Below are 17,183 nucleotides of genomic sequence, written 5' to 3' on the forward strand. Positions count from 1 at the left end.
ACGTATGATAATTAAGGCTACATAAAATTTCTTCTTGATTATTGCCTGAAATTCACCTACCCCTAAGATCTATGCATTGGGCATTGCTCGGCTCTTTGGAGCAATCCAGAAAAAAACATTTATTTGTCTTTCCTGTGGCCAATTCTCAAGTCACATCCAGGTCTTCTCTTTAAGTTTTCTTTGTGGGATCATCACTACTTCTCTCATTCATTGCTCCCAAACACCTACTCTCTGCTGGGTCTTATGGGAGATACAGTCCCTGCTCCTCAAAAACACCTTCTTCTGATCATTGCCTTATTAAGCGGGGAATCCCTACTTCTCTTCCTCCAGCCATGTGGTATTGGCCTCACCTCACTCACAGCCAGCTGAAACCTCTATGTAGTTTTCACATAAGCCAGGACTTCACTGCTGCTGATTTTGGTTTACTCTTTGATTTTGGATTTTCTCCTATTTGCTCTTTATCACACAATCGACACTAGAGCAGCCATAAGGAGGAACTTTTAAAAAAAATCACCCACAATCTCACTGCCCTCCCACATCAATTGTTTCCTTTTTTATTTCCATCTAGTCCCTGTCCGCATAAGACCTAGTTTCCATGGTTGTAATAAATATGGGGAAACAATTTTGCATTCTGCTTTTTTCACTGAAAAATAATACCATAAACATCTTTCCATATTGCTAAATAATGCTATTATAATTGCAAATGGCTGCATAAATCCATTAGGTAGATATACCATAATTTTCCTAGTCATTCCCCTATTGTTGGACATTTTTACAGTTTCCAGTTTTTCATCATTATAAATAATTCTGAAATCAACACTTTCATGCATATAACTTTCTTCTTCTGTTGAATTATTTCCATAGGATATAATCCCAGGAGGGGAATCACTGGGTCAAACGACATGAGTACTTTATGACTCTTGACACGTGTTGTCAAATTGGATTCCCAAAGGACTAATTTCCATTGCCACCAGCAACGTGTGAGCATGCCCGTTTCTCTGCAAATACCCCAGCACTGTATCGTGTCCTCACAAGGCTTTTAGAGCTAATTGACTAGGGATAAAGTGTAGTTTCATTGTTTTAATTGACATTACTTTCATTACTAGCAAGACAGAATAGCTTTCCTGTGTATTTACTTGCTGACTCTATTTCCTCTGATGTGAACTCCAGATAGCTTTCTTACCACTTCAGATGGGCCGATTACATAATATCGAGATGAACCCCTTCCTGCCATATTTGGCATAAAATTATACAACAGTCAATTGTGTTTCTTTCCCTTTTTAGATGTTTTTTATTGTACAGAACTTTTACATTTGAATATAGCCAGATTTACGCATCGTTTCCTTTTGTTAGAGCCTTTAAAGTACAAACCTTGGCATTGCTCTCTACTGTAGTGGAATATTTTATTTTGATCCAGTAGTCCCAGCCGTGTGAAACTATTTTATTCTTTTTTTCAGGCTGAACTTGAAATGCCTGGCTTCAAACCCACATTCTGCCTCTTAACTAGCTGTGTGACCTCAAGCAAGTTACTTAACCTCTCTGTGCCTCATCAGCAAAATGGGGATAATAATAGTGCCTACCTCATAGGATTGTTGTGAGGATTAAATGTTAAAATGCAAGGCAAATGATAGTCGGAAAAGGCCAATTTGGAATGTTCTGACGTGGACTTCCCTTTTCGCAGGCAATGGAGTCCTGTGCTTTTATTCTCAAGAGTGGTATGCACCTCAACACTGCCCCTTGAAAAATCCCACATTTCTGGATTACATCCGGCCACGTTCCTGGACTTGTCGTTATGTGTTTTAGAAGCTTGGACTTTGTTTCCTTCCTTGACTGAAGATTGGGTATTCTACCTGATTTGGGTCCAGCATCTGTTTCCAGCCGTTACTGAAGTTATCTGTGTTATTTGGACCACTCCTGGCTTTACAGACGGCTCCCTCCATTACTAGGTCACCTGAAGCTGAGCTGTTAGAAGTTTCCTGGAAGCTTGTACACTTTTAAGCAGTTCTTAATTTTCTCCTTTTTGGGAGAAGGGAGACTTGTAGCTGATATAATGACAGATTTTTGCTGGGTCACATCAGCTTAAACCTCAGAAATTCTGTTTTGTTTCTTGATTGCATCTAATTAGAGACTAAACATCATGTTTTCTTGGCCACTGAATTAGCCAAAACATTGATGAAGAAATCATTCAAGTACCCCTGGCTTAGAAATGTTTTCATATGCATTGTTGGAATGTATGCTAATTAACCACGCAATTGGGAAAGAAAATAATGTGGAATGTTTTGCTATTTCTAGTAGAGAGAAAATATCTATTTTTCCAAAGATAATCTTGTTATATAACCTAATTTGTATTTTTTTTAAAGTTCAGTTCTATTTTTATCTTGTTTTTGCTATACAGTGTAGGTCGTGAGATCTGTGAAGCAAAATTATCCCTTTCACCTTGAATTCTTGAGTTTGCATCCATAATATTATATATTGAGGGGGACAGAAGTAGGAAGGGAAAAAGAAGTGGCACAGGACAAAGAAAAATATTTCCTCTTTTAACTTCTAAAGTAATTTTTAAAAAGAACTTGCAGAATCAATAATGTGTTTAAATTATTTTATTGTGGAACTTATGTGGAAGATAACTTTTGTTGTTTAAACTTTCAGGTAATAACTTCTTTGAAGTTATTTAGAAGTAACCTTTGGTACAGTTATTTTATCTTATAAATACTGACATGAATTATTTTTCAGACTAGTAAGTCTGTTACATAAGTATTAATCACCACAACTAATATTAAAGGGAATATTAAAGATCCAGAGGGCTTCCCTGGTGGCGCAGTGGTTGAGAGTCTGCCTGCTAATGCAGGGGACACGGGTTCAAGCTCTGGTCTGGGAGGATCCCGCATGCCGCGGAGCGACTTGGTCCGTGAGCCACAACTACTGAGCCTGCGCGTCTGGAGCCTGTGCTCCGCAACAAGAGAGGCCACCATAGTGAGAGGCCCGCGCGCCGCGATGAAGAGTGGCCCCTTCTTGCCACAACTAGAGAAAGCCCTCACACAGAAACGAAGACCCAACACAGCCAAAAATTAATTAATTAATTAATAAACTCCTACCCCCAACATCTTCTTTAAAAAAAAAAAAGATCCAGAAAAAAAAAATGCAAGGCACTTGGGACTTCCTTGGTGGTGCAGTGGTTAAGAATCCGCCTGCCGGGCTTCCCTGGTGGCGCAGTGGTTGGGAGTCCGCCTGCCGATGCAGGGGACACGGGTTCGTGCCCCAGTCCGGGAAGATCCCACATGCCGTGGAGTGGCTGGGCTTGTGCGCCATGGCCGCTGAGCCTGCGCGTCCGGAGCCTGTGCTCCGCAACGGGAGAGGCCACAACAGTGAGAGGCCCCCTTACCGCAAAAAAAAAAAAAAAAAAAAAAAAGAATCCGCCTGCCAATGCAGGGAACCCTGGTCCGAGCCCTGGTCCGGGAAGATCCCACATGCCACGGAGCAACTAAGTCCGTGTGCCACACTACTGAGCCTGCGCTCTAAAGCCCGCGAGCCACACCTACTGAGCCCGTGTGCCACAACTACTGAAGCCTGCGTGCCTAGAGCCCATGCTCTGTAACAAGAGAAGCCACCGCAATGAGAAGCCCGCGCACCACAACAAAGAGTAGTCCCCGCTAGCCGCAACTAGAGAAAGCCTGAGCGCAGCAACGAAGATCCAACGCAGCCAAAAATAAATAAGTAAAATAAGTAATTTTTTTTTAAAAATGCAAGGCACTTATAAGAGTACGTGGCACCTGGTAAGAGCTGAAGTGATGTTCGCTTTCACTGTCATCCTTGCAGTCCTCATTGTGCAATGCATTTGCCCTTCCTCCCTGCTCTGAATCCTCTGCAAAATTTCCAAGTGTGATCTCAAGGGCTTCATCCACATCACTTATCACCAGAGACCCCAGCACTCGAACATTCACCTCTTCATCGGGACTCTTAAGGTGAGCTTGTTCAGTGGGTTACACTCACATCACAAATGTCCGTAGAACAGAAAAGAATATCATAAATATTTTTGTTTAAGCCACTGGGCAAGCCAAGCTGCTCCACGTGTGGGGCATTCCTTCTGTTCCAGCAGCTTAGATACCCATCCACAGGGAATGTGGGCAGTGTGGTGTGAGCCTGGGCTAGCTCTCCCCTTGTCCTGGCACCCTCCCCAGTGCTGACAAAGGTCCAGGCACATTCTGTGCTGGACAACGGTCCCCGCCTGTGACTGGCTCCCTTGCTTCCAGTCTACCCCCCTGCCCCCCTCACCATCTCTAAAGCAGAAATCTCACTGCATCACCTCCCTGCCTAAGATCCTTTGGTGATGGGCGGGCTCTGTGAATAAAGCCCAGATGCCTTCCGGGGTCTCCCAGGCCCCGCATGAGCTGACCCCCGACCCACATCCAGCTCAGCTCCAGCTGTTCCAGCTGCCCCCACTTCTCGGACTTTACATTTCCATCCCTTGGGATTTCTTGAAGGTGCTCAAATACATACATTCTTTCTTTCTTCTGGCCTTTGATTTCGTTCATTCATTCGTTCACCAGCTATTTATCAAGCACCTAATATGGGTCAGAACCTGTTCTAGGAACTGAAGATTCAGCAGAGAACAACAGTAACAATGCAAAAGAGACAAAGGCCCTGATCCCAGGAAACTCACATTCTGATAGCGGAGACAGACGATAAGCAAATAGACAAATAATTGTATTATATGTCGGGGTGGGGGTGACAGGGAGTGATGGGTGGGGCGGCTGTGTCATACAGTGTCATCAGGAAAGGTCTCTTTGATACGGAACGTTTAAGCAGAGAACTGAACAACATGACAGGGAGAGCTATGCGGCCACCAGGGCGGAGCAGTACAGGCAAAGGGAACAGAATGTACGGAGACCCTGAGGCTGGAACGTGCTTGGCTTGCCCATTCCTCTGCCCCCCTCCACTTCACAAGACTAACTCCTGGTAATTTAATGCATTACCAAGGCCAGTCTGCATTACTCCTAAACTGTGGCTGGATAAAGGTCTTGAGGGAGGGGCAGGACATGAAGAGCTGGAAGGAAGGTTGAAAAGCAGGGAAGGCAAGCCATCACCCACAGGACAGGGTCTTGGGCAGCAACAAGGTCCTCAGCAAGGCCAGGCTGGGGATGGCCAGATCTGGGAGGTGCTCCAGGGTCAAGGGCTGGCCCCCCGCCTCTCCACGGCCCCTCCTTTCTCTGGGCTTGGAGAACTATATGTAACTTATGTGGGGAGGCAGCACCTAGTGGAAAGAGGTGGGCTTTGGAACCAAACCGATTTTCAAACTGTGCACGACCCTTAGGTGCTGCGTAACCTCAGGCAAGGTAACTAACCTCTCTGGGCCTCCACTTCCTTCTCTGTACAGCGGGGATTCTTGAGGCCTTGCTCACCAGGCGGGATGTCAGTGTCTGCAAAGCTCCCACTGCATTGCTGGACATGTCATGCAGTGAGCTGGTCCCTTTGTTTCCTTCACCTCTGACGCCCTGGGCTCAGGGATCCAGGGTGTGTATGAGGATACAGAACTGGGAAACAGTGCCCATCGTTCAACAGGGTGGAAAGGGGAAGGGTAGAGGTGATCTGTCCACCACCAGATCTCCAAATCAGAACCCCAACGTCCTAAATGCTTTTCTCTCCTGCTGTTCCAATGAAATGGCAATGGGTTCAACCCTCAATTATCCACACTAATGAAGGAAAGGGCTGGAAAGAATAATCCAAAACAGTGGCTAATCACACCCAAATTATCGATTAATAGGAAGAGGTGGGATGGGAATATCCAGTCTGATACTTCTACTTGGAAGCTTTCTCTCCCTGCTGATGCTCAGCTCACGGGTTGGGAGATAACTTCCCCCAAGGAAGACATGGTAGAAGGACTTGTGTCCCCTGAACCTCCAGGGTGGGGGTCAGTGGACGAAGATCTAATGGGGTCAACTGACCCAGGTCCACAGGAAGGAGACAGGTGAGTGTGTCCAGCTACAGTCATGACCAGAGCAGTGGCCGAAGGCTGACTCTCCCATCTCCCATCCAAGTGGGAGAAATCACATTCAGGTCCCCACCCAGTGGTATTCCTGGTGCCTTGGGAGCTATTATAGGAGGGGCTGGCAGGGGTCCTGAGGGACCCCTATTTGGGTTCTATGGGCTCCCTGCCTGGGGCACAGATATGAGAGACAGAATCAAAACTGGGGCATCTTGCTGCCTCCCCCGACAAGGTCATTTATCAGTTGAGACCTGTGCTAACAGGTGTTAAATAGAGTTCAATGCAGAAAATTGAAAAGTAATGAGACTTGGAGCCGAGAGAACGAATTAAGAGGTGATCACACGTCCAGCGAGAGCCACCACCTGAATGATGAAAAGGAGAAGCCCTGACGGTCAGAGAGCCCTGGGTTGGAGAAGAGGTCAGAGCGATAAGCCCACCCCAAACAAGGTGAGGGGTGGTCACGAGCAATTAAGCAGTTACCACACCTCGTCAGTTCTAGGGAGCACATTTTTCCATATTTTAATATCTCTGAAATTGGGATGTATCTTAAAATCGACGGCATGTCACACTTTAATCGGCAGCATTTTTTTTTTTTTCTTAGTGGTACATCCAATAAAGCTGCATCTTTAACTGAGGACATCTTGGATTCAATGGAATATGGTCCCAGGTACCTTGAGCAAATGTCTTTCCATTACACTGGGTGAAATGATCCCTTATCCACTCACTTATTCAATCATTATTTACTGAGCATCTACCATGCGTCAGATCCTGGGCTAGGCGCAGCTGTGAACAGTCTGCTTTCTGAGTGTTTATTCCACACTAGGCAGCGTTAGGAACCCTTGACACGTGTTACCTCATTTGTTCCCGGTGATAATCCCACAGAACAGGGATTATTATTATTATTGTCCCTGTGACAGCTGAGGTCAGAGGAGGTTAAGTGACCTGCTCAAAGTCCCACACTGGCTACTAACTAGCCGAGCTGAGAGTCGATTTTTCCTCCAGACCCTGAGCTTTCGTCTTGGTTCTCTCCACTGTCTGGGAGCACATACCGGAGGAGAGAAGGCGAACAAGGAACAGGAGATACACGAGGGACGCATGTAATTGGAGGAGATGCCTGGGGAACTAAGAGGGAAAGTAAAGGGAGTATTGGGCACCAGGGGCAGCCTCTGGATTTGGTTTAAGCGGAGATTGGAAGGAAACAAAGAGGCAGAGAAGAGTGGCCAGGTGGGGGAGGAAGGTTCAGAAGAAGGGACTCAGCGTGTCTGAAGGATGGGTGGGGAGACAGAGTGTGGCGTATCTGAAGACCAGACAAAAGCCAGTGTGGCTGGAGGAGGAAGCGGGTGGAGGTGAGGCTGATGCCCAGTTTTGACGGCCAGGTGAGGAGTTTGTACTCCATCTGGGAAGTAATTAGAGGGTTTGGTTTTTTTTATAAATTTATTTATGTATTTATTTTTGGCTGCGTTGGGTCTTCGTTGCTGCCCGCGGGCTTTCTCTAGTTGTAGCGAGCGGGGGCTGCCCTTCGTTGCAGTAAGTGGGCTTCTCATTGCGGTGGCTTCTCTTGTTGCAGAGCACGGGCTCTAGGCGTGTGGGCTCAGTAGCTGTGGCTCGCAGGCTCTAGAGCACAGGCTCAGAGGCATGTGGGGATCTTCCCAGACCAGGGCTTGAACCCATGTCCCCTGCATTGGCAGGCGACTCTTAACCACTGCGCCACCAGGGAACCTCCAATTAGAGGGTTTTAAGTGAAAGCACCCCAAGATCCTTGCACCCTGCCTCTAATGACTCACAGTGGGTGACTGTGGTTAAAACCCAGCCTCTACTCCATGCACTAAGCCAAAGGCTCACAGGGCTGTGTCCCCTCAGGGTGGCCACTTGCGCTAATTTGCACAAAAGCCCTATATGGACTAGCAAAGATCCAGGTCAGGAGAGGCAAGCACTGGCTAGTATTGCAGTGTCCCTACTGTGTACCAAGCCCTGGACTAAGGTACCTCAGTGACAGAAGAATCAAAAAATAGGTGACATTCCTTGCTCTTGGAGACCCACAAGCCTTGACCAAAGATTTTGTCATAGGAAAGAATTTTTTTTTTCATTCCTACAAAACACACCTATTATAAAAGCTTCCTTTGACTGAGTGCCTACTATGTGTCAAAGGTCATGCTAGGTGCTTTCTGTACCTTACCACTAATGCTCACTCCCCCCTTGAAAGGAAGAGATGATGATCCCATGTCCCAGAGGAGGGAGCTGAGAGGCTCAGTGCCTTGTTCACGGTCACACAGTGAGGACATGGCAGGGCTCAAACTTGATCTCCAGACACCCAGCCAGGCATGAGAGTAATTTTCTCCACGTGGTCGAGGAATGGGTGCTTCTTGACCAGAGACTCTGTACCAGGCACTTCCCAGCCACTAACTCTTCAGCCCTCATTACAAACCACTGAGCTGGGTGCTGCAGTTCCTCTTTTGCGCAAAATCAGCTCGGGGAGGTCGGGAGATGTGAAAGGTGTCATAGCTAGCCAGCGCTGAACCTACCTCTTCCTGGACCCCACTCCTCTGCTCCTACGCACTCCTCTCCAACAATTTTAGGTCTAAGAGCTCCTTGAAGCTGGAAGCCACTTATAATTCATTCATATGCCTCAAAGTCTACCTAGGGACCTGGAGTAGAGCAGGTGTGCAGTAAATATTTGTTGAGTGAATGAATGAATGAACAGGGCCAGAGAAGTAAAGCAGATGTACCCCTTACCCCCAGGTCATCCAGCCACCTGAAAATGCTCCTTTGCCTTCACCCTGTCTTCTGACACCCTGAGGTGAGGAGGGTCAGGGCACTAGAATTTGCTATGATATCATCTTCAAGCTATGTTAATATTCTTCCCCAAAGGGGGAAAATATCACTATGCATGATGAACTGTTTGTGGGATTATTGAGGACGTGATATGAAGTTCATCCTGATTCCCCACTTATGGAGAAGTGCTGCCCAGTTTGTCTCAAATGTCACATCTCTGTGTATTAATTTGCTACTCCACTGTACTGATTAAAAGGAATGTTCTCCAACTCCCAAGGCAGAGCCCTCGGAAATGCAGCAGGTTGATTCAGGAAGCACACACCATCCCTTCCCAGGCAGAGGAAATGGACATTCATCACCTCCCCCCTCCCCCAAAGGGGGCCTCGCCAGGCCTGCCATTCTGGCCTGAGTGGCCTGAATGGTGCAAATTGCATATTCAGTGTATATATGTATATGGTCAAAAAGCTTCCATTAGTCCAATTTTGAGATGTCTGCAGAATGTCCCTGAATTGGGGAACTCTTTCAAATTGAGGAAATTGTCTGAGAGGCCGGGAGAGGGAAATCAGCAGGTCTAATTACAGGAGGGAAAAAAACCAGAGGCGTCCATTTCTGGACCTCCATTTCCCTGCATGACATGATCACCTCTACCCTACTTCCCCCTCCAAAGGCCAGGAAAGTTCTGTCCCAAGCCTGCCTCTCCTGATAGAATGACAACAGGGAGCTCCATCTCTGTCCATCTGTCCCTCGCAGATGTGTCTGTCTGACGCTGTTCCACCATGCTCTGGTGCAGCGGCAGAGGTGACATTACTGACCTTGCACTGGGAACAAAAACTCACCAAGATGTGGCACTGAATTGAGCTCTTCCTCCCCCGTTCTGTTCCCTTTGGGAGGGCAGGTGGGTAGGGGTAGAGGAGGAAATCATGATGGTGAGGATGGGACTTGGTTGAAACATCAGGCACTGCACCCAGTAGGCTCTCAATTATATCAGCTCAATGAATGAAAGAATCTCTACCACCCACTTAATGTGTGATCCCTGACTCTCTGGGCTCAGCTTTTCAGGTGGACTAGTGGTTCATGGGTGGGCTTCAGGGCATCTGAATTACATGAAAAACAACATGGAAAAGTGTTTGTGTGTGTGTGTGTGTGTGCGTGCGTGTGTGTGTGCGTGCGCATGTGTGTGTGTGTGTGTGTGTATGTCTGGAGATAGTCACAGCTTTCAAGTCCATGACCCCCAAAGTCTAAGGTCTGCTGGACGTGTCACTAGCACCATTAGCCCTAAAGCCAACATCTCTGATACAAAGAGAAGAGGACATGAAAAGACTGAATTCCCAGCATTGGCCTCGTCAGCTCCAACCCACCAGGGGACACGGCCCACGACCTCATCCCCATGTGGTGGGCAGTCTCTCCAGCAGTGCTGGAGCTCACGAATATGGAGACACCTCTGCTCCTTCCCCACAGATGTTATGGTCTGTTTGTAAGCCCAGACATACCACGAACAACTGGGTTGAGAATTTTAAGCAGACTCAGGAGCCAGCGGGCTGGGGTGGGGATGGGATTGTGACCTATGGAGTAGACATATCTATTCTTCCATCTCCTGAAATAATCCCAGTCTGGTGAGGTTAGGAGGAGGGTGACTTCACTCATTAGCTGACATTTATCAAGCACTGACAGTCTGCCAGTCCCTCATGTGACTTGTGTGTTCTCTCCTTAATCTTCACAACTCTATGAAGTATTATTCTTACCCTGATTTTACAGATGCAAAGGCCAGAGCTCAGAGAAATGAAGTAACTTGCCCAAGGTCACACAGCAAGTGAGTGGCAAAGATGGGATTTGATTCCAGATCCGTTGGAACCCAGAACCTGAGGTCTTAATCATTGTACTGTGCAGCCTCTCCCCTTGTGGTGATGAGGGAGTTTGCAAAAATAAGCATTCCTCATGCTTCTAAATTCCACGTGGGGATAATAAGTGATTTTGATTTTTAAGGAAGCCTCTTATATTTTTGAGAGTGAGAACACAAGGTGACAGTTAGATTTAACTAAACAGAAATACCTGTTTTTAGATGTAGATGATTAAATAGATCTAATAGACTGAGACCCAGCAGTCAGAGATGGGCTCTCTTGCACGAAAGTGTCAGAGTGACTGCTCAGGATTGATGCGGCTAAAATGCAAAAGGTGCAGCCAGGATTAGGCATTAAAACCTGCAGAGACTCTTCTCTAGTTGATGTTTCTGATCTGCTTACAACTCTTGTTTACCTGCTGATCAACCTGTCAGAGACAGAAACAACCCATACAATCTCTGAGAGTCATGGGTGGAGAAGGCGTGAAGCCCAAGGGCTTGGGTGGGAGAAACAACGTCTAAACACAGCAAGGCTAGAAACATCAGGGAGAGACACAGTGCGGGGGCTGGGGAAGTAACAGGCTTCCACACATTGAAAGACAGACAGAAGGACACAGCGAATGTTGGAGAATCAGAGACAGGGCCACTGAAACCAAGACAAACATAGCTGAATTCCAGAGGGATTTAAAAGTGAAATGGAAAAATAAAATGCTAAAAGAATGAGAGGAATATCTAAATGACCAGCTGATCTTGGCATGGAAAAGGCCTTTCTAAGCATAACACCAAAGGTAGATTATCAAAGAAAAATTAATATTAAAAAATTTGTGACATTAAAATTACTGCACATCAAAAGGAAACTCGTAATATTCATAGCGTTAATATGCAAAATCACTTACAAAAGGGATAAGAAAAAAATACTAACACCCCAAAAGAAACGTAGGCAGAGACAGGGACAGACAACTTACAAAATGATCTACTAAAGGCCAGAAAGTGGTGACAGGTCCTCAACCTTCCTGATCATCAGAGAGATGCAAATTATAACCACAAATGAGATTTCATCTCACCCATTTTAATCAATGAAACTGACTTAAGACTCCCCAACGCGCAATGTAGGTAAAGGAGGGGAATGGGCCCTCTTACACCCTGCTGGTAGAGGTGTGCCCCACTAGAATCTTCCTAAAGACACCGTGGAATTATGTAATAAAATGAAAAATCGACACACTCTTTGACCCAGCAATTGCACTTCCAAGAATTCTAAGATAATTAGATGAGGGTTAAAGCTGTATGTACAGGGATGTCCTTCACTTAAATGTCCCCATGACTGGTTAAATAATTGTGGTAGAGGCAAACCACAGTGGCTCCCTCACTGATATTCCTTAGGAAGAACAAAGACGGGCTGCTTTTATTAACGCAGAAAAACGTCAGCCTCGTCAACCAGACTACAGAATTACACACACAGTGTAACCCCAAGTGCCCATGGATCTGCGTCTCTCTGCAGGTGTGTGGGCGTTCAGAGAGCTGTCAAGTGGACACTCACTGGAAGGGCAGAGGTGAGCCTAGATCCTCTGTAGTGCGTGGGCAGCCCGAGCTGGGCAGAGCAGGACAGGGGCGGATCTGGGCATCAGGAAAAGGAGGAGGAAGAGTGAGTGGGGTCAGAGCTCCTGGGGATTCAGTGCTGGGAATGAGGATGCCAGATGTAGCCAATAAAAATACAGGACGCGCCATTAAATTTGAATTTCAGACAAACAACAGGCAATTTTCTTTTAGTAAAAGTATGTCCCATGAAATATTTGGGCTATACTTACACTAAAGTTTTTTTCAAATTTTAAAGAATTGGAATAATTTAAAAATCAAATTAACTGGGCACCCTAGATTTTATCTGGCAACCCTAGCTGAGAGGCTGTGGACATACCTCTTATTGATTCCCTGAGATGACCCAAGTCATCCGGGAGGGGCGCTGAAGCCAAGGCAGGCTTCCTGTGTCCACCCTGCCTCTGACTTATTTCCAATCTACCTGCCCATGAGAGGGAGTCACCAGTCTCTACCTTCCTCCAGGAGTTCTGCAGGGTGTGCATTGCAGGAGAAGAGTACAGTCTTTAGAGCCAGAAAAGTCACGTTAAAACTCCTGGCCATCAAGTAGCCTTAAAGCTGAACACAAAACTCCTGGGTTCCAGCTCTAGCATCTATCAGATGGAGACAGCAACGTCTGTCCACCAGGCTGTCTCGGGGATTAAATGAGATAATGTATGTAGAGTGCCTGGCGTACAGTCAGTGCTTAATACAAGTTGATGCCCTTCTCTCCTGTCCACGGCCGCAGCCCACACGCTTGCCCCCAGGGATTACAAATCACGCATCCTCTGTCATCTCGGGCTTTGACGATTGGCCTTTTTGATCTTTTCCGTGACGCGGCAGCAGCTCTGAGCTGACACCCTTCATCTGACTTCACCTTTCTCCACAATCCCTAGCAGCAGTCCAGTTCCTTTTCTGCACTCTTCACTCTCCCAAGGAGGGTGGAGGAGGAGGAGACTCCCTTTGATAGCAGACTTTCAGGGACGTCAGCCAAGGGGAGCTACCAAGAGCGGGACCCTGACGGCATTGAGAAACAGGTCCTGTGACACCCAGAAGGCTGGACGCGAGGAGGCTGTCCTGACTAGGGTCAGCCCCGGCTGATGCGGGGCTGGGGGGAGGGGAGTTCTCTAGAGCCTGTCTGTCTGCTTGCTGTCCAGCCCTAGTGACTAAGGTGGGTTCTGCAATGGAGGGAGGGGCTGAGAGCCAAATCTTTATGGTCCTTTTGACCACCGGATCGCCCCTTCCCCCCAACAGAGGGCCCAGAGAGTTTGAAAAACTCTGCCCAAGGTCACCCAGCTACTCAGTTATAGGCCCAAGAGACTAGTATTTATCAGTAAATCCCTAAATGTGGGCTCATCCTGTGTCTTGTTGAGAAGTGCAGTGAGAGAGAGGGCCCAGGACCGCTGCGGATGTCGTCTATCACGTGGTTCATCCGCAGCAGTGGCTGCAGCTGCTGATTCCCCCCACCTGCCCTCCTTGCCCCTCCGCTGTGGGTGTCCCAAAAGTCAGTGCGACTCACACTTTTCCAGATGCACAAATTGCCCCGTGGTCCAGTCCTGAGCCAGATCGTCAGGGTTTGGTGACAGCCCCAGCCTTGGCTTCCCCGCACCTGCCTCTCCTGTGAGCCATTCTGCCAGGCAGCACAAAGAGCCACGAAGACCACGGAGCTGGCGGAAACCCTGCCCAGGTGACTACAGAGAGTCACTCAGCTATAGCAACCTGTTTGCACCATGCAGGGCCTGCCTGGGCCTTGCCTGGAGCCTTTCCCTTCTCAGTGCCGATGACTTAGAGACCTGACACCATGAAGTGGCTGACGGAGGGCGGGCCCTGCCTTCTGTCCCGTTGGTCCTTCTCCTGTTGGGGCTGCCACCCCCGGGCCAGGCAGCGGGGAGGAGGGACCCACTGGCCTCCACTTTATCTTAATGACTCGTGACCTCATGTGAATCGCAGCCCCTTCGTGAATCTGATGGAAGCCCGAGCTCAGCCCTGTCTAGAAGGATTTTCTGCAGTGACGAAATGTTCTCTGTCTGTGCTGCCCAGTATGGTAGCCACAAGCCACAGGTGGCTACTGAACACTTGATAGAGGCTGGTGCAAGTGAGAAATGAAATTTTAAATTTGACTGAGTTTTTATTCATATAAATATAAATAGTGGCATGTGGTTAAAGGCTAGTGTTATTGGATAGCACAGCTCTAGACCGGGGGTCATCAAACTTTTTCTGTAAAAGGCCAGATAGTAAGTAGTTTCGATTTTGCAGGCCGTGTGGTCTCTGTGGCAATAACTCAACTCTGAATTTGTAGTGCATGTAAAGAGTCATAGACAATGTCAGCAAATGGGCTTGGCTGTGTTCTAATAAAACTTTATTTATAAAAACAAGCCAGGAACTGGATTTGGCCAGGTGGGCCATAGTTTATTGATCCCTGATCTAGACCCTTTCAAGAAAAAAATACATATACCCTTACACATTCAGAATGTGGTTTCTAATTACAAGGCGTTTGCAGACCTTTGATGCCCTACTGTAGACCTCCCCATGGATTCCAGGCTAGAACCTCTGATTTTATAAGGCTCCATGAATGTACCTTCAGCTCTGCTCTGCCTGATGGAGAAGCACTTGGCATTGTTTCCCAGAGCAGGCAACGTGGTCAGGGATCAACAGGACACTTTTTTCCTAAAACCTCCTAGGAGTCCAGGCCTCAGACAACTATCCACAAAGACTGCTAAATGAGGACACCATTAGGGCCCAGCTGGGTCCCACTGTGTGTCAGCCCCTCCTGGGATCTCTGCAGCCACCAACTCTAGTGTCAACGACTCATTCCCCCCACCATCCCCAAACACAGCCAGTCCCCCCAAGGCCCACATATGGTGGAAGAAGCTTCTGAAGAGGCCTCTCTTACTTAATCAAGAGGTTGTAGCTCAGACTCAAAGAGACTTAGTTTGGGTTCAGAGCCAAAGGCTGAGGACAGAACCAGGATGACCAAGATCACAGGCTTGCTTTTGGGAGGAACTGATTGTTTTTTCCAAAGAAATTGGGTTATCCCAGGAGACTTCACTTTAAAGACAAATAGGTCTTTTCAGAAGCCCTCAGTTAAAGCAATCCGGAGTTACGTCAGAAGCCCCCAGTTAAAGGCATGTGAAACTTTCTCTGGAGCCTTCTTGGTACCTTTAGTTAAAAATAACTGAGACCTTCTCAGGAACTCGCAATCGCTTACGTTAAAGCACCAAACACCCCTTACCAACAGGCGTGAATTTTGCCGAGGGAGTTAGGATCTGCCCTCTTTCTGTGGTATCCTCCTAGCCAAGACAAAGGTGGTATCTATTTGTATATTGCTATAGCTCCATTCAAGAAAGCATCACTTATTCTTTAAGTTCTTAGAGGCAAGAGGAAGAAAGCTTTCAAATAACTGGCATGCTTTACTAGGGTGTTATGTCATTATTGTTATTAATTATCATTAACAGTCTTAAAATACGCCTATGAATGATCTCAACACAAAATAGCAGTGTGGGTCTTAGCCAAGAGCAGCATAATTACCTATTAATGAGATGTAAATTTCCCAGGAAAATGACAGCGATCTAGACGTACCACCTTCTGAACTAACATAATAAAGTTAATAATAATAATAGTGTATAATCTGAAGATATTAGTGTTAATTTGAATGCTAACACCATATTTAAACAGGCTGAGAGAAGCGGCAATTATTTGCGTAACTCAAACCAAGAAACCCTAATCTGTGCTATCAAGGAAAAATTGATTGTTCTTCTCTGAATGATATAAAGCTGACTCTTTGCAGTCACTACAGTGAGCAAAAAATGTCTTCAGCTACTTATTTTATGTCTTTTACTTAGGGTTTATATCTGCCTCATTTCCAAAACCAAGCCAAGGTACCTTATAACACAGTGAAGCCCAAGAGAAAACAGAATTAAAAAAATAAAAACACAACAAAACCCAGTTAAGGGGAGAGAAGAAGATGTTACCAGGCCCTCAAGATAAACGACGGCAGCTCAGCTCTGATTTCAAGTCTCAGTTTCCTGGAAACAACGCAGCAGGGGCAATTTAAGTAACTGAGTTACTGGTAAGTAACCAGCCTTGTTAGGACAGGCACAAGCTCTGAATCTGAAGAAGCCCTTCCCGGCAGCTAAGAGCAGCGCAGCCCTGCCTGCGGCTATTACAACCTCACACATACGGCTCCTGAGGCCAGGCCGAGGCACCTACCTTCATAGCTGGCATGGAAGCCCTGTGCGCTGACTGCGTAGTCACTGATGAGGCGTAGAGAGAGGGTGGTGGCCGCGCTGACGACGGTGGCCGGCAGCTGAAAGCCTGTGAGCCTGAAAGACAAAGAGATGAGATGGAGGGAGGATGACCCCCTTGGGAACTAAACATGCCTTAAGCATTTATTGAGCACCTGCTGGATGCACGGTGCTGATCTAGGCACAGGGAAGGATACGAAAGAAGTCGAACGCCAGGCATATGCAAGGTGTTCAAAGTTAAAGTAATTTCCAGCAAAGGTGATGGAGACCAATCACAGAAATATGGGGGGCTACTCCCCCGAAGCCATGGGCTACCCCCGACCTGGAGGCTCGCTCATTTATGGCTCTTCTCTTTCTCCTCCTCCAGTTTCTTCTCCTGATGTATCCAAGCAGGACCCTATGCGGCCTTCCCCAAACAGACTCACCCCACCCCATGTCCTCCACCTGCCTCTTGTCCATAGAAAACTGTAGCCTCCTAGGCCTTCTCTGAGTTCCAAAGAGTAAATTTAATCAGAGAAGTGAGAAAATGAAGAAAGAAAAGAAAACAGTCAAGATAGACAAAATAATAATAGCTTAGCCATTATACAAAGTCAAGGACCTTTAGTTCCTCCTCAGGGGCTACAGATAATATTCTGAGTCATGTCCTTTGAGCTGTTTTGCAGATGCTGAAAATCCCATCAGGTGAAAGAAGTTAACTGGATGCTGCCCACAGCACGTAGATCCCCAGACCAGTTGGAACCAGAAGGTTGAGGATGTTGACTCCCGATTACCTCACCACCAA

The 17,183-nt window shown here is 47.0% G+C and overlaps 1 protein-coding gene across 1 annotated transcript in view; it reads right to left on the bottom strand.

Annotated features, from left to right (window-relative positions):
• CSMD2 (CUB and Sushi multiple domains 2) overlaps positions 1 to 17,183 on the bottom strand; it is a 667,671-nt gene that overhangs the window by 536,446 nt on the left and 114,042 nt on the right. The window contains 1 exon segment of the mRNA XM_060018797.1: positions 16,368 to 16,480. Within this exon segment, the coding sequence (XP_059874780.1) occupies positions 16,368 to 16,480 (113 nt within the window).

Source organism: Delphinus delphis, chromosome 1, assembly GCF_949987515.2.
Source record: "Delphinus delphis chromosome 1, mDelDel1.2, whole genome shotgun sequence".
In the NCBI taxonomy this organism is placed as follows: Eukaryota; Metazoa; Chordata; class Mammalia; order Artiodactyla; family Delphinidae; genus Delphinus; species Delphinus delphis.